A 27,926-nucleotide genomic window follows, 5' to 3' on the forward strand; every position below is an offset into this window, starting at 1 on the left:
GGAAGGAAGGCGCTGTACTGGTTAAACACAAACTAAGTTGTGACCTTTAAATGTGATGTCAGTGAAGTATTGAGACAACGGTAAAAAAAAGAAATCCTATGGAATCTTCTTTTTGGTTGTCTCAGACAGATTGTAGCCGCGTTCCCAACAAATTTTAAATGTGTATAGTTCTTCAAAGCCTGAACAAGGCGATGAGGGTTGATGGACATCCTTTTCTCAGTCAGGATCAATGAGATGCTAACTACACAGGAAGCAGGGTTAGACTCATGTTTTTTCCAAACTTGATTTTTGCCTTGCTTCCCATCAAGTGGTATGGGACGAGGAGCCTCGCCATCTCGCAGTGTCAGGTACTCCTGATGACACATTCCAATTTTGAAGGATGCCATCTGGGTAGGTACCACCCGTAGCTATGTTTCAGCATCTTATCGGTCCGTAGTGAGGCATGGTTTGAATGAAGTTTTGTCTTTACAGGGCAATTTTTTAATTCATGGGAAAGCTGAATTCGGATCCTTGCAAAGACTGGGTGCAGTTGTGAAAGTGCTCATGGAGAGGGATTAAGGTCTGTAAGAGAGAAATGTGCATTTAGTGTTTTAAAAATTGAACATCTAGGACATGTGATCTCAGGTGAGGGGATCTGATCTCACCCAGTGTTGTTGGAAGAAAATGAAAATGTCTCCAGCCAGTCAATCTTGGCTTTGGCAATTAGGGGTATGTGCAAGTTCTACGTGAAGTTCAGGGGAGGAGCATGAAAGGGCTTTCCTGCACATTAAGTGGCTGTTGCTTAAGGCAACTCTTTTATCTTCTTATATTCCAGGGAAGAAGCTATGTATAACTGTAAATGCTCGTTGTGTTGGCATAGATGCTGTGCTGTCTCAGGGGAGGGTAGAAATTAACACACAACTGCATTTGCATCTCACACATTAAAAGCCCTAGAGCGCCAACATTCAGTTATTGAATGGGAGATGTTGGCCTGAAATTGGGCAGTACAAAAATGTACACCATATGTGTAGGGGACTATGTTTCTTATGCTCACAGATCATAAACCTTTGATTCCTATTCTGAGTTAGCAAACATTTGCTTCCTGTTGGGCAACCACCAGCGTAGTACGACTTTGTTCTCAGTTGAAGGAGCACCATTATGATGTGGAACACATACCTGGAAGCAGCAGCAAGACAGCAGATTGTCTTTCTGACTCAGCCAACACCTGAGGGTGAATATACTACTTTGGAGGATTTACAGTTTCTGGTGATTAGTGTTCTGCAGGTATCTGTTAGGTGTGATAGAGAGAATAACTGGTGTGACCCCTAGGGTGATGACATAGTGCAAATTAGAACATTGGAATGTTGGGAGCTCCATTGCAGACAATGGAGTGCTCCCTGCTTCTACGGGCCGGTAAAGGCCCGCAGAGCAACATTCCAATGTTCCACAAAGGCTTCTCGAATATCCCCTCGAGCTTCGAGAACTCTTTGTTTAATTTGTTAGAACATTCTGCCCTCTAGTGGCAGAATGTTCTAATAGCCCTGTAGCCCTTCGTAGCAGTGCTATACCGGCTATTAAAGTCCCGCTGTCTCGGTAAAGTCCCTCGCCTTCGGCTTGGGCCTTTAACGATTCAGCGGGCCTTTAATAGCCGGTATAGCCCGCTACGGCGGGCTATAAGCCTATATTAAGGGTGTGTGTTATATGAAAGATTGTTGGCCTGGAGAAGGGTGTTTATCATTGGAGCTTCAAAGTTTCAGCAAGGTACTTCTGAAGTTATAACTTGAAGGTGGTACTTCGGTTTGGGATGATAAATTAATACCCCCATGCATATTTAGGGTCAGATTAGTGGAGAACCATATTGAGGTGCATTTAGGCTGACACTGAATAAGAGGAGGCAGAGAGAGAGTTATTGTTGGCAAGCCATGGATAAAGAGGTAGCAATATGGACAGAGGTGAGTTTGAATAATGACAAGGATTTGTAACCTAAGTGTAATCCCATGGCTGAAGCTGGATTCCCTAACAGACTGTAATAAAAACAATGCACAGCTTTTTTAGGAATGTTTAACACCTTGAATGCTAAGGCAATTCCCGCTGTGTGCTGAGAAATGCAGGATCCCATTATTCATGATGAGCTCACCTTGTCATGAGCACAGCTCCAGTGTGCCTCATGACGAGCTGAGCTCGTCATGAGCATGGAAGGGGTTAAAGCTGTGGCCTCTAAACCAGAAATTTGCAATCGTACTTGTGGGCCCAATGTCAAATTGGTTGGATTTGTGGTTCATCAGGGAGACAGACATTAGGAGTGTTTTGGTTTTCCTTGCAGATGTTATTTCAAGGGAAGGGTTTGTAGGTGAACCTCATTCTGATAATTTATTTGATGAGTTTTATATAGCGCAGGCTAGACCCAGAGGTATCAGAGCGCTTTACATGAGGTTCCACATTGTTACAGAGTTACAGGTTAGGTCCGTTGCTAGAAAACATTTAAATAGCATAGAAGACAAGATAACAGGAGTGAAGAGGGGTAAAGGTAAAAGGGAGGGAGAAGGATACGGTGGAAAGACGAAAAAGTCTTCCCAAAGTCCGGCTGGGTAGGTGACAGCCGAGGGGGAAGTCCACAGCCCATCTCCTCTATAGCTATCAAGGTAGCTCCACCGGGCATCGGCCATAATGCTAGGTCTCAAAAGTTGGTGAAAAGTTCATGTATTCTATGTCTTGATGGGTGAGCCGGAAGGGGGATAAGCTTGAGATCTGGTGGAAGTCCAATTTTTGTCCAAGAGTAGCAGCTCATAGCGGAAAAAAATAAATGGGGAAACGTCATTCACAGGCAGGAGAACAGCAGCGGAGAGAAATGGCAAGATCTATGTCTGAGATCCGGCTGGGTAGGTGATGGCCATAGCGATGAGCCGGAGCCAATCTCCCCTATAGCTGTCGAGGTAGCTCCACCGGAAATCGGCAAGCAGGCAAGCAGCTTGTCTCTGTGCCAAAGAAGGAGATTTTCTAAAGTGCAATGATTACCCTGCAAGGCACGGTCCGCCTCAATTATGCTCAACTTAGACGCACAATACGATCGGAGTTGGGCCGGTGGAAACACCTTCCGCTGTCAAGGCTTGGCAAAGAAGCAGCGATTAAAATGACAGTCCTGCCACAAATTCTGTACTTATTCAGAGCTGTCCCTATGCGGCCGCCTGAGGGGTGGATCCGTCAAACCCAGGCTGAACTGGCCAACTTCGTATGGAACGGGCGGCGCCCGCGCATGAAGCTCAGCTTGGCGATGCTACCTCCTGAACAAGGAGGGTTGGGCCTGCTCCTCTACTTCCGAGCGGTGCAGTTACGGACACTAGTAGAGTTGAGCAAATGGGAATCGGAGAAGCACTGGCTCATCCAGGACCAGGCGGTCGCCCCCGAATCTCTATGCCTCCTTCATCACGAGGACGCCCCTGGAAGTGTGGGATCAAGTGAACATATCTCATAACCTAACGTCCTTCCCGTCCCCACTGACACCGCTAGTATCCAACCCGGACTTTGGCCCCGGCATGGATGTGGTGGCTTTTGCGAAGTGGGGCCCGGCGGGTTGCAAAGTGCTGTCCCACATCTACGCCAAGGAGGGAGCTATCCCCTTTGATGCCTTTCGCCGGGAATTTGGTCTGCCGGAGGAGGAACGTCTTCGCTACTTCCAGGTGCGACATTGGGTGCTCCACCCCACTGTTAGAGAAGGGGCTGACCGCAGACTAAGCGACTACGAATATTGGTTGCTTTCTAGAAAGAACGACTGTGGCTTGATATCGGATCTTTATCGCATGTTACTGGCCAGATACACACATGTTCACAATGCAGGGAGGGCGCGATGGGAGAGGGATCTGGGGCGCACACTGAGCAATAAAGAGTGGGAAGGCATTTGTTACAGGGCCCGTCATTCCGCACACCACATGGGACTAACGAACACTCTCACTAAATTGGCCACATACTGGTACTATACCCCTGAAAAACTCCACGAGATGGACCACACACGAGACGCGCTCTGCTGGCGGGGCTGCGGGGAGAGGGGTACACTGGAACTTCTGATGTGGGACTGGTCGCACCTGCAGGCTTATTGGAATCAGGTGCTAGATGAAGTAGATCTACACTTAGACACTACCATCCCGAGGTTCCCCCATATGTGTTGCTGGGTTCTCCCAACCCCATCACTTATCCCCTACGCTCCCACAGAGGCAGGTTGATAGCTATAGCCTTGGGATCGGCAACACAAAACATCCTCACCTATTGGCGCACTACGCATGTCCCCACTTTTCAGGGCTGGCTGCACCATCTTTGGTACGTCCTAGGGATGGAGAAACTGTCACTGATTGCTAAGGGGGAAGGTGACAAATACCCAGAATTATGGCAACCCTTCTTGACACTTCTGGCTTCTGAATTTAGAGAAGTGACCTGCCCCAGATATTTACGCCTGTTGTGGCTGTCACAACCGGCTGCCGCGAACACTGCGACCTGAGAGGCTACTGTTACGAGTTAGGGAACTGGACCTAGAACCGGGGTGAGGGGTGGGTAGGCTGGGGGGTGGCGGGGATGGGGGAAGTTTGGGTTGGTTTTGATACTTTTTACCTTTTTAGGGCACCGCTAAGCTGCCTCGACGCAGACCCGATGGCAGGAGCCGTTACCTCGAGGTGGCAGCCCCTTGCTCCACGGTGCCGCCGAGGGTGCTTTGAAGACATTTTAACACCACCTGGGCTCCGGAATAGGGTCCGCAACACTCAAATGTCCAATTATTCTTCTCTCCCTTCTCCTTGTTCTGCTATGTTCCTAAAAGCTGTATTGACGCTGGTTGGGCTGAATGTTGACGCCACACCAGTTTGTGAAGCATATTGGTATAATGCACAGTTTTTGCAGCGCAATAAACACAGTTTATACATAAAGTGCAATGATTAAACTCAAATAGAGTGGTTTGTCTAGTCCTCAAGGAATGGCTTAGTAGAATGAACAGAGCAGTGACTGAGTGTAGAAAAGGGCAGTTGCTCTCAGACTGAATGTTGAGGATTTTCTGAGATTCATCCTGTAGGTTAATCGTAATACTCTGCACAGTGTCACAGGAGCTACACCCTTCAGAGCTCTCAAGGGAAGGATTAACCATGGTTTTTGTGTTCAGAATCGCTCAGCAAATTTGTGAGGGTATGTGCATGGTTGAAGATGGAGTGAGAAATGAGATGCGAAGCAGGAAGTGAGACACAGTTGCATTAAGCATTAGTAGAAAAACATCAGAGTTGATATGATTAAAGGTGTTTGTGTTGCAGTATTTGAGAAAGGGGACTTAGCATATAATAATATCATTAAGTCTAAGGTCAGGAAGAGAGGAATTATGTTTAGTCCTGTGTGTTTGGTGGAGGTAGCGTGTGAAAATGCAAAAGCTTTAAGATTATCTAATGGTCAGTGGTGGCATTGTGACAATGTGGTTAAAGTTGGAGAATGTTGGGGTCTTGACAGCTTCCTGGTGGTGGAAGTGATCCTGAGTGTTCTGGCCATGGATGTGTACTTCACCTCTCTGCCTCTCTAAAGAGTAGCGATGATGGCAGTTTTCCTCTGTGTGCTGGTGGTGGAAGTACTTCTATTGTCCATCAAGATCTGTATCTTTTATTGGGTTTTACGGCTGGTAAGCAAAAAGGGAAGCACGTCCTAAGAAAAGAGTGCCCAAATAACATGAGGAATGGAAAGGGGCGACCACTCGGTCCCCCCGAACGTATGGTTGGGTGCCCCGATCCTCCCGGGAAACCATTTTGGGCGGGGGGGCGTGTCTCGGCTGGTATGCCCGAAGCGGCGTAGCCGGGGCGCGCCTTTTCCCGCCCAAGAGGGGTTGTCCTAGACACCTACACCGATGACCACGCCCAGTAGGAGTACTGGTGGAGGGTACACGCCCTCCCGAAGAAGAATAAATAGAGCGGGAATCCGAAGAAGCGTCCTCTTGTTCCTGTGCTCTGAAGGCTGCGCCCACTCGTTGCTCGTGAGCCCTCGACGGAACAAGCGGCAATTTTGAGAACTTGTAATTCTTGTGTTTCTCTTTCAGTGATTTTCGGCTGAAGAATCCAGGACCGTGTTGATCGACTCGGAACGGATAGTCGAAACCATGTCTGGCAAGAAGGCAGGAAAGGGTTCCGAGACAGACAAGGTGCTACGCATGTTGATGAACCGGATAGCGGGCATGGAACGAAAGGTCGGACAAGTCCCAGCGCTTGGTTGAGATTTGGCGGTCGTCAAAAAACAACTGGCTGCAATGAACAGGCCTGGTAACCCTAAGAAGGTAATAGGGCCGGCCTTGCCGGGAATCGTCCCCGAGGGTAGAGGGAAACGGGTCAAGAGGAGGGAGGTTGCAGGGGAGGTTCCGGTCCCTGAGGTCCCTGTCACACCAGCTAATGACCCGGTACCAATCCCAGACGCGGGTCAACCGATCCCGGTTGTGATTACGCCCGCTAACGATGAGGATATGCCTCCTGAACTGGCCACCCAGTTGGCCGCATGGCTCAATAAGAAGGCAGGGGGTGCTATGGCACCCGGAGACACGGCCGAAGAGGCCAAGTTACTAATCCAGCAGTTGCGGCAGTCGCGAGATGCCGCGAAAGCGAATCTTCCTCTTGTTTCCCCACAGGTGATACCGGAAGGACCGGCAGCTGGTCGCGAGAAAACGGCGGGAACAACGACCGAACCGGGTAAGCTCACTTTGCCGCTGGCGGGGGAGGGCTCATTACCCTCAAGGCGGGAGAGGGTGGTACAACATATCCCGATTGCCACGAAAGAACTGATATGGGCAGACAAGTATGTCAATATGTTTTCGTTATTAACCGACCATCGAGAGATGGAATATGCTAAGACACAGAAAGATTTGTGGCACCCGAGCGTCTGGCGCGCCAAGATGGCGGAGTTTAGGGTGGAGGAGACGATAACGAATTGGGCGTAGGCCTTTGCAATGTTTACTGCGATTATTGGTGAACGCAAGCCCGAGGTATTGACTGAACTGTCTTGTTATCAAACTCGTATAAAGGATTTTTATGAAATGTATGAGGGGGACGAATGGAAAGGTTACGACATGAAATTCCGTCAAGCGAAAGAGTATGATTCCTCTCTGACATGGGACTGCCTCGACTCAATTTCTTGGCATAAGCAGCTCCTGCCTGGGACATCCTCGCCAGGCGGGAGTGGGTCGGGGGTTTCCCGCCAAAAACCCACGGTGCCCTTTCGAGCAGGCGCCGGTGGTGATCACCAGCCGAAGACCGGCGGGAATGGTGGAAAGCGGGGGGTCTGTTGGGGCTTCAATCGAGGTAACTGTAACAGACCGCAAGGAACATGTAGGTTCAAGCATGTGTGTGCGGGCTGTGGGAATTCCTCACACCCGGAGAGTTCATGTAGATCCAAAAATAACGGGGGGAGGAAAGGGAGGCTCCAAGCAGGAGTGAGGCTGATCGTTGTGACCAATTGCCTACACCTGTTGATCTCATGGCTATGACTCCTTGGTTGAACAAATACCCTGATCATGTCTCCGCTGGGGTGTTGAGGAAGGGATTCTTATACGGCTTCCACATCCCGGCGGGGGATTTTCGAGGGGAACCTTTTTGTAAAAACCAGCTATCAACGCAGCAGAATCCAAGTGTGGTAGAGAGAAAAATTGCAAAAGAAGTGAGTCTAGGGCGAGTGGCAGGGCCTTTTCGGCACCCGCCAGTGGCGGATTTCATCTGTTCCCCATTAGGGGTGGTCCCGAAGAAGGAACTGGGGGAGTTTAGGCTGATCCATAACCTGTCTGCTCCAAGGGGTTTCTCGGTGAACGATGCTATTGACCCGGAAGTTTGTGCGGTGCGGTACGCGTCATTCGATGATGCCGTCGCCATGTTAAATTGCCTGGGCCCCGGGGCGCTGATGGCAAAATCAGATATCGAATCAGCGTTCCGGTTGCTCCCGGTACACCCACAGGATCAACGTTTGCTAGGTTTTGCTTTCCAAGGGAGTTATTACATGGATAAATGCATGCCGATGGGTTGCTCCATTTCTTGTGCCTATTTTGAAAGATTCAGCTGTTTTTTAGAGTGGGCATTCACCGAGGCCGCAGGGCATAGGCATGTTATGCATTATCTAGATGACTTTCTGTTCTTGGGAGCAGTCGGCGACACGAAATGTGCGCAGGCGCTACAGGATTTTTGCATCCTCATGAGGGAGTTTGGAGTCCCATTGGCACCAGGTAAAACGGTTGGACCATCTACTTCACTGGAGTTTCTGGGAATTGAGCTTGATTCTGTGGAGGGGTGTTTCCGTTTGCCGGTAGAAAAGGTGGCTAAATTTAGGGCTTCCCTGGAACTTTGCCTTGGTAAGGGGAAAGTGACCCTGCACCAGTTACAGCAAACAGTGGGTCAGCTAAACTTTGCCTTGAGAGTTATACCAATGGCCCGCCCCTTCTCACGCTCTATTGCACAAGCGATGGTTGGTCTCAAAGAAGGAGACCACCATACGAGACTGTCTGCAGAGGTTCGCCAGGATATGCGCATTTGGTTGGCATTTCTGGCGGACTTCAACGGTCGAGTAGTGTGGAGCAGGCCGCCAGCGTCTTCAGACGAGCTGGGTTTATGGACTGACTCGGCAGGGAGCGTGGGATTTGGCGCCATTTTTGGTAACCAATGGTCGGCGCAAACATGGCCGGTGTGGTGGCACTCCAGCGGTCTCACAAGTAACATTGGGTTCCTGGAGCTGTTCCCTATTTTTGTCGCTCTGATGGCATGGCCAGACGATTTCAGAGACCGCTCAGTCGTATTTTGGTCTGATAATATGACTGTTGTCGAATGTATTAACCGACAGGCAGCACGCTGCAAATGGATCTTGAGATTGTTGAAAGAAATTGTGCTGCTTTGCATGAGACTGAATGTACAGTTCAGGGCGAAACATGTGCCGGGTGTACTGAATCATGCGGCTGACGCACTCTCTCGTTCACATATGCAGGCGTTCAGGGGTTATCTACCTACAGCGGACCTAGCGGCGGCACCATTCCCCGAAGCACTCTGGCTAACCGGTGCCCCGGATTACAAGTCCTCATGGCAGCGAGCTTAGCCCCCAGGACGAGGAAGGCATACGAAGGAGCGTTTTGTTCCTATTGTGCGTTTTTGGGTCCGACAGGGAATCAGAACTGGGGTCGGGAAGAATCCTTCCTAGGGTTCCTGGTAGCACTGCACAGAGAAGGCCGATCAGCGGCAACGGCCAATAGGCACAGGGCGGCCATTTCATTCATGGCGCAGGTACATGGCATCAAGGACCCAACAAGTTCCTTTTTGGCGAAAAAAGCCCTTCGCGGCTGGCAGCGCCTCGAGGGTCGCAAGCAAGATGAGAGGCGCCCGATTGGCTTAGAAAGGTTGGCCCTACTCATAGCGAAACTAGTAGAGACATGCTCCTCCCAATTCGAAGCAGTTCTGTTCCGGGCAGCTTTTGCATTAGCGTTCCATGGGGCTATGCGGGTGAGCGAACTGGTCGCAAGGAATAAGAAAGATGTGGAGGGAGGCTTGTGCAGGGATCACATCCTAATTAGGGGTGATTCGATGGTAGTCACGATAGCGAGGTCCAAGACTGACCAGGGAGCTATGGGAAACAGTGTTGTTGTGCAGCGCGTGCGAGGGTCCCCCACGTGCCCGATAATGTGTATAGAGGAATACTTGGCACTGAGGGCGGATACATGGGGGGGGAGTTTGCTAAGGCACACCGATGGCACCCCACTGACGAGGTTTCAGTTCCAGAGGGTGCTAGTACTGACAATCGCTGCCGCGGGCATGGACCCGTGCGATTTTGGGACCCACTTCTTTAGGATAGGGGCTGCTACTGAGGCTACAGCCAGGGGTCAGGGTGCAGAGGAAGTGAAACAATTGGGACGATGGTCCTCGAATTGCTTCAAAAGGTATGTGCGATTGCACATGTTGTGAAGTCAGTTGACATGCACTCACGCTTCATGTCTTTTGTTTGAATTACAGTTTCGCGAGCATGTCATGTGGGGCGGAATTTGCAGTCGACCCAGTACCAGGAGACCAGCGGTCATGGATCACCGTCTGAGGAGAGAGTGGTGTGGGTCGTGGGCCACTCATACGTGAGGCGGGCCGGGGACGTATTCAAAGCAGGTGACGCGACTCGCGCAGCTGGGGAATACGGGTACAGAGTGGCCTTCCACGGAAGGGGCGGGCTCTGTATTGACCAATTCGAATATTTTGTTGAGGGTCTCTTAGGGCGGCAGAGGTCACCGCCATCTGTAGTCATACTACACCTGGGGGGCAATGACTTGGTGACTCTGGGTAGACGAGTATTGTTCGAGCAAGTTTTGTCTGCCGTTAGCTGGTTGGCAAAAAGAATCCCGGGGTGCACGATTGCCTGGTCCCACATGATTCCCAGGAAAGTATGGCGGGGGGGCCTTTCGGTGTCAGCACTGAACCATTCAGTGAGGAAGGTTAACAATAAAATTGGTAGATTGTTTCGCTCTACACAGTTGCATAGTATTCCTCATGGGTGTATCACATGTATCTGGATGATGGGGTTCACCTGTCCCGGGAGGGGAATGTTTTACTCATAGGAGACTTCATAGCATGGCTAAGGGGTTTGAGGAAGCATGACCTTTAGGAGGAGTCTGGGGGGGGCGGATAGCCGGTCAACTATCCGGCCTGTGGCGGTAAGGTCATGATCGGTGAGCAGTAATTTCAAGGTCCCTAGAGTGGGGCGCCACCCAATATGGATGGGAGCGCCCGGGGGGAGGCGGCCATTGGCCCCTCCCACTGGGAGGCGGAACCCACTAAGGATGGGTCGCCTAAGGGGAGACGGCCATAGGCCCCTTCCAGGGGAGGAGGCGGCTATATGCCCCTCCTACGAATTTCCCGGGGCCCGGATATCCGCGACGGCGGATAGAGAGTGTGGGGATGGGGGGGGAGTCCACGCTGTCCTTCCTACAGATACCTCACACGGGAGCTCGGACGACCTTTAAGATGGCGTCGAGCGGAAAGGGGGGCCCCCAACAAGACAAGGGAAATTACAGTTGGCAATGAGGGTACAGTCCTCTGCGCATGCGCCATTCACACCGTGAGGGCGACAGTTTTGGTAGTAGGGATCTGACACCGGTTAAGACCTTGCCGTTGGCCCTAAATGCTAGGATGTACAATTTTAATCTAGAATGTATGCATTTGCAGGATGTTAGACTCGGCTAGGAAACCTTTGTATTAGAGATTTGTTAAGGTTAGCCAAAGAACATGTCTTCATCGAAATGTAATAAATATAAAATTGTACATGATTATGAAACTTTTATTTAATGTTTTAATTTTGTTTCATATTTTAATAAATACGGCCGGGAGGGTGACTCCCTCCCGCCTTCCAAAAGTTCAGAACTGCGTCCGACTTCCCATCCTTGGGGATTGTGTTGGGAGGGGGTGACGGGCATCCCGGCCATATGGAAAGGGGCGACCACTCGGTCCCCCCGAACGTATGGTTGGGTGCCCCGATCCTCGCGGGAAACCATTTTGGGCGGGGGCGTGTCTCGGCTGGTATGCCCGAAGCGGCGTAGCCGGGGCGCGCCTTTTCCCGCCCAAGAGGGGTTGTCCTAGACACCTACACCGATGACCACGCCCAGTAGGAGTACCGGAGGAGGGTACACGCCCTCCCGAAGAAGAATAAATAGAGCGGGAATCCGAAGAAGCGTCCTCTTGTTCCTGTGCTCTGAAGGCTGCACCCACTCGTTGCTCGTGAGCCCTCGACGGAACAAGCGGCAATTTTGACCCACCCACCAGCCCCTTATGGCAATGTTTGGTTTAAATAAAGTTTTGCTGAGATAGGCCTTTTTTCCTTTGTAGAGAAAGTAAAGGAATGTTTTAAGATAAGGATGTGACTTCTGCCTGTAAGATAATGAGGCTATGTCAGAATTTTTTCCTTCCTTAGTAGGTAAACAACTGTCGTATTTATTATTTGGTCGGGCGGTAAGGTCATGATCGGTGAGCAGTAATTTCAAGGTCCCTAGAGTGGGGCGCCACCCAATATGGACGGGAGCGCCCGGGGGGAGGCGGCCATTGGCCCCTCCCACTGGGAGGCGGAACCCACTAAGGATGGGTCGCCTAAGGGGAGACGGCCATAGGCCCCTTCCAGGGGAGGAGGCGGCTATATGCCCCTCCTACGAATTTCCCGGGGCCCGGATATCCGCGACGGCGGATAGAGAGTGTGGGGATGGGGGGGGGAGTCCACGCTGTCCTTCCTACAGATACCTCACACAGGAGCTCGGACGACCTTTAAGATGGCGTCGAGCGGAAAGGGGGGCCCCCAACAAGACAAGGGAAATTACAGTTGGCAATGAGGGTACAGTCCTCTGCGCATGCGCCATTCACACCGTGAGGGCGACAGTTTTGGTAGTAGGGATCTGACACCGGTTAAGACCTTGCCGTTGGCCCTTAATGCTAGGATGTACAATTTTAATTTAGAATGTATGCATTTGCAGGATGTTAGACTCGGCTAGGAAACCTTTGTATTAGAGATTTGTTAAGGTTAGCCAAAGAACATGTCTTCATCGAAATGTAATAAATATAAAATTGCACATGATTATGAAACTTTTATTTAATGTTTTAATTTTGTTTCATATTTTAATAAATACGGCCGGGAGGGGGACTCCCTCCCGCCTTCCAAAAGTTCAGAACTGCGTCCGACTTCCCATCCTTGGGGATTGTGTTGGGAGGGGGTGACGGGCATCCCAGCCATACTGAGTTGCTCCAGGCAAGTTTCGAGATTTTTTTTCTGTATTGAATGTATATGATCATGAGTGCAGGAACAGTGAGCGGGCAGGAGCAGTGAACGGGAAGGAGCAGTGATGGGGCAGGGGAAATGACAGGGAAGGAGCGGCGACGGGGCAGGAGAAGTGACAGGGCAAGAGAAGTGATGTGGATGTTGCTGTGATTAGGCATGAGCAGGACAATGACCGGGCAGGAGCAGTGAATGGGCAGGAGCAGTGAAAACACAGGAGCAGTGAACAGGCAGGAGCAGTGACTGGGCAGGAGCAGTGAGGGGGCAGGGGAAATGACGGGGAAGGAGCGGTGACCGTGCAGGAGAAGTGACCGGACAGGAGAAAGTGACTGGGCAGGAGAAGTGACTTATACTTATGTTCTTTGCCTATTTATTTATATAATATTGCATGACATTAACTGATGTTTCTGTAAAACATAACTTTTGTCCCGAATTTTTGTCCTGAATTTTGACCTCCTGTCCTGAACTTTTGTCCTGAATTTTGTCCCATTGTCCTGAATTTTTACACTCACTGTCCTGAATTTGCGCCCATACCGGAAGTAAATAGATGTGCATAGTGGGACACCGGAGCCGAGCACCTCTACCTCAGTCTAAAAGCCCCTCGGTCCATGGAAATATAAGATGGACTAGCAGACCAGCTCCCTAACCCAGAGCGAAAAATGATACAGTTAAAGATATTTTTTTATAAGAACGAATGCACAAACTTGGTCCGGACTTCTAGAACGCAGCCATCAGAATGGTCACTTAATTGCCATTCTCATTCCCTCCACACCACCTAAATAGGTGCAAGTGTGAAAGTAAAACTTAATCTGAAATATATGAAGGCGATAGGGGAATGAATTGATTTTTGTTCTGTGAATGTGCTTGTAAATCGGAGTGAACTCTTTGAATTGAGGCACAAACTGTCCAGATTTGTAGGGCAGGCGGTGATTTTTGGTGAAGAGTTGGGATTATACACAAGACAAGGATGTTTCGGTGGGAGAATGTCAGCTTCTGCGTCGCTAATTCGAATAAGGGAATCCACAGAAGTTTTTTGTCTGATGCTCAGAGAGCCTTGAGTGTCAATTAGTGGAAGAACGTTGGGGCTTATTTCCAAGCCCCTTGAGGCGTCAGTACGTCACTTTTTCCCATGTTAAAAGTGACAAACTGTCAGTACAAAAGGCTTGTAAATAAGCCCCTTGGGGAGGAGAGTTCAGACGCACAGGACATAGGGACGCAGGTGGTGCTGCAGAAACCCATAAAGCTTGAAGGAGTTTAAATGGAGAATTATATATAAAGGAGATCTTGACAATTTTTTTCTTTTGGGAACATTTGTTGTGTTTTCAAAAGCAGACTGTCGCACATCCACATTGCCTTTATTGAGGTGACAGTATTCACCAGTGTCTACACAGGGAGAATTGTAGGTGGGACGAGGGGTATTAATTATGGTAGAGCCTTGGGGTGGACAAAATATTCAAAATCCTGAAGTGGATTTTTTTCAACCCCCTCCACTTTTTTCTTTCCAATCATACTACTGCCTATACAAATCTCCATCCCGGGGCCTGATTCCAATGGCCTCTTCATCCCCAGAGTATAGTGTTCAAACTTTAATATAGTTTATAATAAATTTTGCAGTATTAATGTGCAAGCTTTCATTAAAATAGAATGCATTTAAAATGCAAACATTTGTAAGTACGCAGTTACATTTTCACGTACTAGGCCTCAAATGGCTAAAGTAACACTGTTTGAAAAGCTGATTTACTTAGAATGCTTAAATTCATAAAAAGTTTATTTCTTGAACTTTCCATGAACATGCTCTTCACTGTAAATGATAGTTGTATAAAATGTTTTCACATATTTCTGCAAAAGGTTTCCATTTACTTAAAGATGACTGTTAACAAACGATTACTTTTTGTCATTTTTATAAGGTAACGAAGAGTTCATACATAGAGATGCAGCATTTAAAATATGAACTAGACTTTTTTTTATTCATTTTTATTTCTAATCAATGGTGGTTCTGCTAAGGGTTTTCTTTTATTAATACAGATGTTTCGACTTCTATATAGATCATTGTTAGCTAATGTACAAAATTCTTTGGTTAGAAGGTTAGAGATGCAGTCTGTATGTGGGACAGAAGATCTGAATGAGAAATTGACCCACAAGAACTCTTACCCACTACAAATTAGTTGAAAACTTAACATTGCTGTCTGAAGACTATTGTAAATCGATGAGAAGAAGAGGAGTGATTCTGTTCCCATGAGAGCATTGAATGCTGATTGGCTTACGGGGGACAAAAGAAGTAACATTTTGAAAAGTTTTGTGAAATGTCATGTCTATAATAATGTGTGTTCCTAGCATTGGATATCATTCTTTGACACTTTTGCCTACTTGCCCAGGTCTATTTACCCAGACCATGGACCACGGCTTTTGAGACCCTACTGAGTTTCTAGAACCTCTCTTTATGGAAAGTTGAGCTGTGATATATATTTGTGAACTATTGAGCTGACTTTACTGCTGAAGCCTTATGCTTTCTCTCACTCTCTCGAACTAGAACTCTTTATAAGTTCTGGCTAAATCCTGAATTCTTTCCTTTCTAGAACACACGTAATGCCTTTTATTACAGTTGATTGCTTATTGATTAAACTTGATGAATTTATATTGTGACATAATAAAGATTATTTACTACGAGATTATGATAAAAAAAACCTTTAACTCATACCAAACTCTCTTTATTAACTGAAATTAGACTAATGATTGTGATTTTCATATATCTGACCCATTGCTCTCCTCCTCTCTAAAACAATATCAAAGATCCATTGAACCAGACAGAGACAACAAAAGTGCGGGAATTATCCTGTGTAATGGTAGGCAGAGAAACTAAACCTGTGTGAATTTATTGCAGCTCCAACACACCTATCTCCATTTTAAATGCCACAAATCAATAGTGTAGCTCTTTCACACATTAGGAATAGTGATAGAGCTCTGTCCACTCCCTGGTGAAGTGCTCGAGCCTTCAATATCTTAAGTGTGTAGTAGGAGTAGGCTACAGAGCTATACTTTCAAACCCAAGGTGTAATAATATATTTGTGCCAGCTTTTAGTTAGTGGTACTGTAACTCTTTCATCGACATAGTGCAATGCCGACAACCAGTCCATCCCCGGCTGCAGTCCTAGTGCACTCTCTATGCCTCTCGGTGGGATTCAATAGAGTGAAGTGCTATAGGCCTGTCCACCCTTTCACAATGTAATGCAGTGCGATGCCCTGCATAACGCTCAAGGAATGTTAGCATCCTAGTGCATTAATATAGGCATGTACAGCTCTCTCTTCAGTGTTCAGTGCCACTGTCTTGTTTATTATCCCCCACACTTCCAAGTAGGCTCTGCCCCAGGGGCCATGCAAATGCTCTGTCGCTCTTCTCTCTCGTGCTGCACATACCCAGATTTAAAAAGCTGAACACGAGATGCATGGTGTAAGTCACGTTGGACACGTGATCCTCCAGCCTCAGCACCAGAAGTTGCTCCTTGGGAAATACAGTCAGCCAGTCTAGGAGGAAGAGGACGTAGAGACCCACCTGAAGCCTCACCTGTGAATACATGTAACAAGGTGTCAAGATAATATCAAACAATAACTATGCGTCTGCTCACAATACAAAATTATCGAAGCCCTCAACACCACCGCCCACCTCATCTCAAAATCACAGTTTGCTCCATCACCAAAAATTATTATTACACCATTTTATTTCCATTGTGCATGGTGAACTAAAGGTTGGTCTTTGAGCCCTTGCATTGGAGGACACCCAACTGGTTTCTGAGCAAGAGAGGCATGTATTAAACAGCTTCAGCCATATCTAGTCTCATGTCTGGTATGTTGGGTATGTCCTACAGATCCCTACTTCTGTTCATACACTAACTGATCACAGGAACTATACTTGCACATACGAGACCTCACTGTCAAACATCCTGAGAAACAAGAAAGACTCAATGGCCAAATGCCTTTTCAAGCCAAGCTCCTTCAAGGTGCTCTTTATGGTGATCTTGAGCCACAGCACCAATTTTGTTAGTAGTAGATTCAGGCGAACCCAGAGGGGATATACTGCTGTGCCTCCCACTAGGTGTCGAGGGCTTACCTCAGGAGACAGGGAAGGGGCTGCCAGGACCTAATAGATCACTTGGAGGAGGACATATAACAGCTAGAGCTTTACTTCACAGGTAATCATTATACACTGCAAAATGCCTCAAATGGTGGCAGCCTTGTGTGATGTAAAAATCGCCTTCCATTGTTAATAATCAAAAGTGATCTACAGCAAGGCAATCGTAAGTCTTCAGGCCAAACACGTTTTCACCAGTCTTCTCAGATATCCAAATCAATCATTATTGGTACCTGAATCCACTTGATCTCTGCCTGGATACATAATTCCCATCAACAAGAGCATCAGGCGAGCTTGGGCTGGACTGGTTGTGTCTCCAAATCAAAGGTTGGTTCCTGCCTAGGGGCAGCTCACCCTTATGGGCATCAGGGCTCTTCATGTTTTTTCCAACTTTTTAATTATACTACTAGTATACTATTCTCTGTTAACCTAATACAAAACTGGTAGCCTTCAGGTTGAGTGAGTGTCAAGCATCCTGAAGTAGGCAGTGGAATATGTTTCATGGTTGATGAATGTGCAAAAAGGCTTGCTTGGTTGCTGGATTTCAGGGCCACGTATTATGTCCCATCACTTTCAAGGAACAACAGCTGCCACTGTGCAAACTATCCAGGCTAAAGAAGGCTGATAGCCAGAAACCGGTCCTAGGATGCTTGATTCCGGTCCAGGGAAGACATGGCTTGGCAGTTCGGGCTGGACTGTTCCCATGAGGCACAGGGCCCAGACTGATTTGCATATAGCCAGTGTCTGACCTAGGGTGGTGTGGAGAGCAAAAAAACGATGGATTTAGGCCCAGGGGTGAATGTAAGACATTGTTCTGCATTCTGTCCATCAACTGTGTTTTTTGCAACTGTGCAAACTATGGAGCATATTAACAAGCCCCATACGCCACCTGAAGATCACTTTTGATTATACAATCAGACCCTTCAGGATATCGCGATTTCGCATTTTCGCGATTTGCCGCGAAATCGTCACCTTTGTAAAAATGCTGCGATTTTTACAAAAGTGCCCGCGAAATCGGCACTTTTGTAGAAATTGCGGCATTTTTACAAAAGCCGCTATATCCTGGGGGGTCTGCTTTATGTGGCTATCGCCTGTGAATTGTGCTAGCAGCCAAAGACATCCAGTGCTGAGTTTTCCACGCCACGCCCAGCCTTCACTGCCATGCCTGTCTGCCCACACCATTCATGGAGCATTCGAACAAGGAAGTGTTTGCTTTCGAGAAGCATGCTGGTGCGAGCTGCCTGTGTGTCACCCTGATGGAATGCTTTGCAGGCTTGGAGACGGAGCGCCATGCAGAGATGTCTGTCGCTCAAGATAAACAGACAGAACCGCTCAGCCGAGAGAGCTGAGTCGCACACGGGACGGGGTATCTGCGGAGGCGTGCTGGACAAGGGATGAAGTCAGAGGGTTGAGCTCACCTATTGCAGACCGTTTCCCCCTGGGAGTGAGCCATGGGCAAAATCCTAGAGGTGAGAAATTTAACACAGGTGTCAATTGGCCCCATGTCATGAGTGACAACTTCAACCAGTCCCCGCTTTTAAATCGACGACGATTTTCAGGCTGACATTTTGCAACGAAACTACAAGTACCAACATGCAGTTCGCACCATTCCCCATATTTACAAGGTCGCGCTAAGTCACTTAACTTGGCTTAACGCCACCTTGTAAATATGCCTCTTTCCACAGCAGTAGGCTGCAGCAAAGGGGCGGGCAATCTGTATTGCTGTGGGTGTTCCACCTCAACACCCATTGCTTTTTTACGCTGCCAAGATTTACAAGCCTGGGGCAGCACCAAAAACAAAGCAAGGAAATACCTGATCTTAGGATGGCGATACAAGGAAAAATTGTTGCTCTTTCTATCTGCAGGAAACATAAAAAGAGTCAATCACTATTATTGATTACTTATGTGCAGGAAGGTATCCCTTCCAGCACATAAACAATCGTCCATGCAGCGCAGGTGCCCTTGCTACATGGTGGCAGGGTGCCTGCACTTGGGCTAGACAGCTTTTTTAGCACCGGTGCTAGGGGAAACACAGTGGTGCCCTATGTTTGTAAATACAGTGCATCTCAGCATTTTGAAAATGATGAAGTGCGGTGCTGCCAACTGTGGTTTAACACAGCCCTCCAACATTTTCTTTAAATATCCCCCTCTATGTCAAACCTTTTTTGGTTCATAATGAATCTCCTTCCACCCCTGAACTTCTTTTCTCCCACATATATCTTCACTTCTCCTCCTCAAAGCAGCCTGGATCCCTTCATTCAACAATAACAACTTGATCTGCCTGCTTCCCCTAGACATTGCTTGCTTGCTCTGCCTGTAGTGGCCTTCACATCCTCTCCCCCACTTGAACCCAGTTCCTTCTTATCCCAGCTTCGATTGCATCCAGTGTAGCTTCCCCCTGTCAATGGCATCCATTAGCTTGTCGTATTTTAGGTGAAGGCCACAGTGATTCAGAGAAATCTCTATCACTGCCTTTGGCATCAAATTCCCCCTGGCAGCAGTTGCCTCATGGGATGTATCACGAGGGTGGGGGCATCACCCTCTGTGCCATCGAGCATGCCACGGGGTGATACTAGCGCAGTCACAAATAGTGCTGGAGCAGCTGCTCAATCTAGGCTGGCTGTGTTGCTGATATACCTGGCAGAGTTAGCTCTGTGAATGAGAGCGGAAAAAGTAGTGGATTTTCACCACAAGGTAAGTGCAAAGTCAGTGACACGCTAGGAAAAAACACGTCCGCTTCATCTGACGAGGAGGCTAAACACATTTGGACTGAAAGCCGCTGTGAGAAGTTGCGTTGTCCGCACTGTCAATAACCATCATCAGCACCACCTCCCAAGGCACAGACATTCACTGTGACAGAGAAACTCAATGCCCCACTGTAGCGTGGCATGAGGCCAATTTATCCTACCCTGGATATACCACTAGGAAACTTGCATTCAACTCATATGTCTTACTTTCCAGGAGACTTTATGTATGAACCAGCAGTGAAAATCAGTGCAGGAACAAAAGGCTGAGACTGCAAAATGTGACTTTGAAAGAGTTTGGGAGCAAACAAGGGGAAAATGAAAGAGATGCTCAGGTTAATCCATAGATATTTTTGTATCAAATATTCAGGCACACACGTTGTGAAGGCAACAAAACTAGAGCAGGGCCATGTAACTACATGACTATCAACAAGCATGAAAGGCAGCCTCTAAATAATAAATTAAAACGAAGAGATGGGAAGAGGTACCATTGTTTACGAATTGAATTGTTCTCATATGCATGTGAAATAATGCACTTTGTAGACAGAAATATAAAACATGTTATGAAATGAGTGCAGCAACTCTGAGAACTATCTTGGTGCACAGCATAATTAAAAGCAGTCAATGTGCTTTAGCAGCACAACAGGGTACTGTAGCTCTCTGCCACACTGAAACAGCCACAGCAAGCAAAGATAGAGATTAACAATTAGACTTTGGCCCTCTTTAGAAGTGTTAGGCTTAATTCTCAACTATATGAAAAGGCTATTTAGCACGTGTGGTAGGTAAATACCGGACCTTATAATGAGGGTTTTTGAAGAGTACTGGTAAATAACGAGCAAGTACCTTATCTAAAGACCTCAGTTTTCATTAGAATGAAATGAGTGGGAGAAATCCAAGGACATGCTGTGGTGATTTCGGGGAAGTTAACTAGCCCTAAACAGGAAATATTGCTGTCCCTTTAAACACATTGCTGGGACCTTCCCTGGATGACTGCACCTGGTCCCAGAGGTCAATAGTCCAGACTGAGGCCTATAGACAAGTTGCCAGTCTGGGAGATACCACTTGGCAGGTGGAGAATCGGAACTACCGCAGGAAGCTGCTCTTTAGACAGCGGCAGCTCCTCCGTTGGAGTGGAGGGGCATCTCCCCACTTAAGTTACTCCCCAAAGAATAAAAAATAGAATGGTAATACATTACCATGTTATGTTTCGTCCCTCCGTCCTGAAGCTTGCTTCAGGACGGGGGCAGGGCCACCTCTGAGTGACAGCAGCAGGGAGGAGGGTTGGCTGTGTTTGCAATTTTCAAAGTGTGCATGCGTTTTTTGTCCGGCTGTCTTGCGATGGCCAGCCACACATGCGCACTGTGAACCTCTAACTCGGTCAGAGTAAGAGCAGGGCTCCAGTGTCCTTGGGAGTGGTGAGTGATGCCTCTACCTCCAGTCAGGGTGCTGCTCTCAAAGTGTGGACGGAGGACGTCGGTTAAAGCAGGGTTTTAAAAATAATAATAATAATATTAATAAATTTTAGCGCCTGTGCCCGCCTGCCCGCGCCTCCCTCCCTTCCCGTAGATGCCAGCTGCCATTGTCTTCAGAGAGTGGGAGGTAATGCATGGAACGGACTTCCGTCGGACAAGGTGGAGGTAAAACCTGAAACAGAACTAAGGTTAGGACATGAACATGGGAGAAGCAGAGGAGCGATCAAAGGCAGAGCTGGAGAGACCAGTGTGATGGTGCGCAGTACAGAGGGTGTGAGAAAACTAGTGAGGGAGAAGGAAAATACACATCTCAGTCACTGATTTTGGACACATGCATTTACTTTAAATTCACCAATTGATGCACATAAGGTTCAACGGTTAAAGCTACTGGGTCGTGAAATGTACAAAATACATTTATTGATCATGAATCCGGTTATGTTGCCTATTCTTCTCATGATTTGATTTATTTGCATGAATGTCCCTGGTCTAGATGTGTGTGTTTAGGCGTTATATTATATTTCTTTCAGTTCATTTGAATAGAAATCCATTTAGCATCGATATGCATTTGGTAGAAATGTTGATAGCGCGCATTTGTCAATGTCAATGTCAAAAGCTCTTGTATAGCGCACTTATCACCGGAACGGTCTCAAGGATTCATATTAATTAATTTCCTTTATGTTTTCCTTGAAATAATGTTGGTTTAGTTATTTAGTATGACAATGTATATTCACAGGCTCTTGACACTGGTGAGACACTCATTGCAGTCAGTGTCACTTTAAGGATTTTGGGGGCCTGGGCAAAACGTATTTTGGAGGCCCCTGTATGAAGCAACTTTGAATTTTAGTACCATTTCCTGCTAATTCAAGCTTGCATCCTTAAAATGAAGTTTTGTAAGAGCAGTCTCAAAGGTAGAGGTAGGCAGAGAGAGAGGGAGAGGTTCAGGGAGAAAAATAGGATAGACAACGGTCAATTAAAGAGGTTTCCTTTCCTACTGGGCCACTTGAAAGTTAGGAGACAGGGCAATTGCCCACTTTGCCCGTGCCTTAGTTAGAACGTATCTGGGTGCAGTAGGCGCAGGATGGTGAATGTCGCGCTTTTCATTAGGAACGACCTATTGAATCTGACAGAGGTAGAGCGGTATGGGGAAGAACAGCCACTAGATGGCGCAACAGGCATAGTAACGAATACCAAGCCCTTTAACTCACGAGTACTGCACAGCTTGACGAGAAAACTCAAAATCTGCAGAGAACAGATCGACAAGCACATTACAAAACACAAGGCCAGTACACCTCCTTTTACTCATGATTGTACTTTCAAACACAAGCATTCCCTCCGACCATTAGCACCCCAGAGCATCATTTCAGCACTACCTGTACAAGGTCATAATCAAACAGCACACACAACACGCCACAGCAAAACACACCCTCTGTACACGTTCATAAAACAAACATAAACAGTCCGTCAGGCACATTGCAGCAAAATATTCTAATCTGGGATGTGGGGCATGGATAAATAGCACGATTGCCTATTCCTTTGTCCAATGATGAAAATGATTTGTCTACATTTCAGTTCAGTTTTCAGATGGACTACACAGCCCATCTGCTCTATAAAGTAATTTACTGAGGCCAAGGTAATTCCAATTTCACCCAAAGTCTAGTTTGGGACAACACGCACTCTTGAAGCATCAAAAGCTCCAATGGGCCCTCATGGGAAGGGGCCACCATACACCTCTCACACTGCCTTGCATTTTGGGCCAAGGTAATTCTAATTTCACCCAAAGTCTAGTTTGGGACAGCACGCACTCTTGAAGCTTCTGAAGCTCCACTGGACCCTCATGGGAAGGGGCCACCATACACCTCTCACACTTCCGTGCATGCTTCACCTTTCCTGGCTCCCACGGATCTGCATTCTCTTGTAAGGGATCTGAAATCCTTCGGTAAAGTCTTCATCCAGTTTTGCAGCACTGTTCACATCTAGGTGGGCCAGTGGTTACCTCATTATAGCCTAATTGCTTAGAGAGGATCACCCTAACCTCCTTCCTCTCCCCTCAACTTCTCATCCTTCTGCACTGCTGTGTTCTTGCGCCAACAGATGTCTATCGTTGCATTCGGATGGTTCATATGTGAAGGTACGTGGGTTAAACACCAGGGGCCTCATTTATGAGGCTGTGCGTCACTTTTACACCGCCGGTGCGTCACTTTTTGTGACGCACTAGTGGCATAAAAAATGCACCTTGTTGCGCCATATTTACAAAGTGAAGCATCTAGGTAGATGCGTCACTTTGTAAACCCCTGCGCCACATTATACCTGCGCCAGGTATAATGTATGCAAGGGGGGCATATTGACGCAAGAAAGGTCGTAGAAGTGACACAGTGAGATCTATGAGATTTCACTGCGTCACTTCTAAGACGCCGTTGCGTCAAAATCTTGCGCCTGCCTCACAGCAGGCGTAAGACTGACGCAGGCCCTTTCATATGGGGCTTGCCCCATGTGAAAGGACGCATTCCTGGAGTTGCATCACTTTTGTGACACACTCCAGCAATGCGTCACTTTTGCGCTTACAGATACGTCAGAAATACTGACGTATCTGTAAGTCCTTGCACAATGATGCATCACATTGTAAATATGACGCATTATTGGGGTCGCATGGAGGGCGCAATGAAAAGTGACGCATCTGTTTTCTCGCAGCGATGCGTCACTTTTCATAAATGAGGCCCCAGGATTGCTCCTCCAGCTGGGGATTAGGGACAGAGTGGATGTAAACCGACCTGACCACTGGCCGTGTGCTGGTATTCAACATCCTGGTTGGTGCACGCAAATGTAGCCACAGATCTATAACCAACCTCCTCAAATTGATTTCCCCCCACACCCCCCACAAACGACCTAAATACATGCTAGAGCCAGGCCGCACCTACACAACTGATGTGGACTTATTTTAGCACTTTCAAAAATGTAAAGATCAACTCTAGAAATGATGAAGAATACTGGCATATACTGCATGAGCTAACGTCCGCTCATGTACTGTGTTTGATACCCTCTGTCTGTTCTTAGCTCTCACTCATCTTGCTTCCACCCCTCGTCATTCCTGATCTCCACATGCAACAACTAGAAAATGTCAACCAACTCCATATTTGTGCCTATCAAAAATCAGGAACACTGGGTCAACAAACTCCACAAGTATGAGAGTCTTGTGCTTATTTATCTATTATTATTATTATTATTATTATTATTGTATTTATTTATCTCCCACGTCCTTTGCATCCTTGCTCATGTCCATTTTATCTTATGTTATGCTACATTATTTTATTACGCGCACGGCTACTCAGGAGTGTCCCGGCGCATGTCTAAAGGGATGTCATGGTGAACTTCAGATAAAAAGATGGGTTTTCAGTTTTTTTTTAAAAACCACTGGATCCTGGATAGTGCGCAGAGCCAGCGGGAGAGCATTCCAGGCAATAGTTGCCTTCACTGAGAAGAAGCTGTAGTAACTAAGTCCAGTGGCCAAGTAGATAGAGTTGATAGAGTTCTTTTATTCAGGATAAGAAGTCGAGTAAGAGCAGACCCTCTACTGCAGCAGCAACCGGTAAACTGCCACAGCATAGAATCCACAGGATAAACACACAGAGAATACAGAATATAGAACATCAAGCAGATAAGTTCTACAAAGACTAGAAAGATAACTTACAATGTACTACAGAAGCCACCACCAATCCTCTGCCGCTTAAAAAGTGGGACTCGGTCCAGGAATAGGGATCCGGAGGGGAAGGAGCGTGTAGGGGCATAGAAAGACACCCGCCTCTGTAGATAGAGGCCCGAATCCGTGAAGCGCACAATGGGTCATAATCAGTAATTTAAATTTCACTCTGGCTGCTAAACAACAGCCAGTGATATAGACGCAGCTGATTCTGTACACTGTCCCTGGCTTACAGCCCCAACAGCAGTCTGGCTGCGGTGTTCTGGATCACCTGTAGTTTCTTCACTAGATAGCTCGGGATGCCAGAATAAAGGGCATTGGCATAGTCCAGCCAGGACATAATTAGCACACATGTAATTGTTTGTCTCGCCGCAGCTGGCAGAAGGGGAAAGAAGCTTCTAAAGGATTTAAGCAGGCCGAAACAGCCACCAGCCAGCTTCTTGATGTGTGCCGTGAAATAAAGCTGCTCATCAAACCAGACTCCAAGGATTTTTGCCGGTTTCCCTGTGGAGGTCGGACATGGGTAGTCTGGAGGCCAGAGCTGCTCTCGGAAATTCGGGGAAAAAGTGCCAAATAGCAGGATCTCCGAATTTTCTTCATTGCATTTGAGCTGTGCATCCGCCATCCAGTTAAAACTGAGGCTAGACAATGTTGGGCCTGAGATACAGTGCCTGCCCCTTTATCCCAGGTGAAGACCAACTGGGTGTCATCCGCATATGCCATCACCTTAGCCCCCAGCTCCTCTGCTGAATATATCAGAGGAGTCATACAGATGTTAAATAGAAGCGGGCTAAGGGCGGACCCCTGCAGGACACCTGTTGAAACCTCCTGAGGAGAAGAGGAGAAGGGTGGAATCCAGATCTGCTCAGTCCGAGCTTCCAGAAAGGAGCGGAGCCATTCCCACACCTCACCTGACAGCCCAATCCTGGCCAGACGCTACAAAAGCAATGGATGTATCGAACTCGGCTGAAAGGTCGAGCAAGATAAGCGTTGCCCTTCCGCCCAAGGTCTCTCCTCACTACAGTGAATGAGGCTAATTATTTGGCTAAGATCTTCTCTGACCATAGGCCACTGAAACATACACTCCTGTGGGGCAGGGTACCGACTCCAGTGCCCACATGGCGATTGAACCCCGTCTGCTCGAGGACAACCCCTTTCGCATGTCATTAACTACCACTCTATCTGATTACTTGATGGAGAACTGGAATACAGCCTCCTCGAATTTGATAGACTGGGACGCCCTGAAGGTGGTGGTCCGCGGAGCGGTGATAGGCCGGTTGGTAGGGGCCAGGCAAGAGGTACATCATAAATTATGTGATGTGGAGGTCAGGCTGCAACTCTGGAGAGGACGGCAGCCCTTGATCCGGGGAAGAAAGGGGAGCTACCAACTGCCCATATAGACCATGGCGAGGCGTTGGAAACGCTTCGGACAATAGATTATAGGGACTATCTCCAGCGAACACACGCTGAAGCTGACAGATCAGGCACCCTGCTTTGCCGTCTGGTACGGGATTGTCCTGACCCGCCGATTATAACAAGTATTCGCACTCTGGTTGGTGTCATAGTCAAAACGCAGGCTGAAATAAGTGAGGCTTTTCGTGAACATCTCCAGGCACTTTATCTTCCTTCCACGAAAATAGACAGTGCGGAGCTGAATGCGTTCTTCCAGGACCTCCCCTTTCCGACGCTAACGGATGACACAAAAAAAGACATTACCCAACATGAGATATGGGCAGCTATTAAGAGCCTGAATCGCAACAAAACGCCAGGCATGGATGGACTCCTGGTGGAGTTTTATTTAACTTACTCGGAGCTCCTAGTGCCGGTCTTATAACGGTCTATAAGGTGGCCTATGATACCGGTCGCCTGCCTGACTCTACTATGCTGGCATTGGATGTGTCCATCTCCAAGCCAGGGCGAGATACACTGGACATGAGTAATTACCACCCTTAGCCTTGCTTTCCACAGAGTATAACATTTTGAGTAAGGCCCTCGCTACTCGTATACAATCGCACCTCCCCACAATTATTCACAGGGATCAATGCGGATTCCTTCCAAATCGCAGTACTTCCCTGAACACCCGCAGACTGCATTCTATAATGGCGGCTACTCCACATGATTTTTCTTGAGCAGGATGTATAGCGCTTTACCTGAAACAAGCCTTTGTTTCCCTGTCCTGGGAAATCATTTTTGAGTCTCTGGAACGGTTTGGCTTTCCGGACCTCTTTTTGAAATGGGTCCGCCTATTATATACGTTACCTATGGCCAGGGGATGTACTGGCAGATGCATTTCGGACTGCTACGAGGTGCACAGGGGTACGAGGCAGGGCTGCCCCTTGTCCCCGCTGTTGTTTGTGATTGCCCTTGAACTACTTACTCTAGCCCTGCGGAGCACTGCGGACCGTTTAGGCATTCTCATTGATGGAACTCGGCACCTTATATCCATCTATGCGGATGACATCCTCTTATACCTTCATGACTTGACAGCCGATAACGTCCCATTATCTGATATATTTGACACATTCAAGAAACTGTCAGGACTAGCGATAATCCCCATGAAATCGACCTGCTTCTTCTTCCGAGACACACCACAACTACCTCACATACGATTTGGTACTTACTCAATCCCTGTCGCCCCCACCACTTTCAAATACCTGGCTATACAAGTGTAGAGGACGCCTGAGGATCAGATTGACGGTAAAATTTTGAGTGCAATAACGTAGACTCCGAAGTAATGTGGGATTCTGGTCGATTTTGCCTCTGTCAGTGATGAGTAGGATTGCACTTTCAAAAATGGTCATGCTCCCCCGCCTATTATACTATTTTGTGAACGTACCGGTGCTCCTCCCCCAATCTATTTTTAAAATGCTGAATACCATTCTGATCACTTTGATCTGGGGTAAGGGCCGGAGACGACTTAGCCTGCGCAAACTCGAGCTAGGGATGACAGCAGGCGGCATGGCAGCCCCAGATTTTAGGGGATATTATTATGCTAGCCAGTTGCAGTGGCTCTAGTATTGGACAGCTGGTAGAAATCTACATGAAATCGGCTTCACGCCGGCGAGATTAGATCGCGGAGAGCTCCACTATTTGTTGTTGCCCAGAACCCGGATTCCCCCAACATGACCCCCTACTCAAAACAC

General features: G+C 47.7%; 1 protein-coding gene across 1 annotated transcript in view; it reads right to left on the reverse strand.

Annotated features, from left to right (window-relative positions):
• The window catches only part of CHST15 (carbohydrate sulfotransferase 15), a 418,011-nt gene that overhangs the window by 10,391 nt on the left and 379,694 nt on the right, over positions 1-27,926 (reverse strand). The window contains exon 8 of the mRNA XM_086950617.1: positions 16,162-16,309. Coding sequence (XP_086806743.1) covers positions 16,162-16,309 — 148 coding nt within the window. The remainder of the gene's footprint in view (positions 1-16,161; positions 16,310-27,926) is intronic.

This window comes from Lissotriton vulgaris, unplaced genomic scaffold, assembly GCF_964263255.1.
Source record: "Lissotriton vulgaris unplaced genomic scaffold, aLisVul1.2 SCAFFOLD_656, whole genome shotgun sequence".
NCBI lineage: Eukaryota > Metazoa > Chordata > Amphibia > Caudata > Salamandridae > Lissotriton > Lissotriton vulgaris.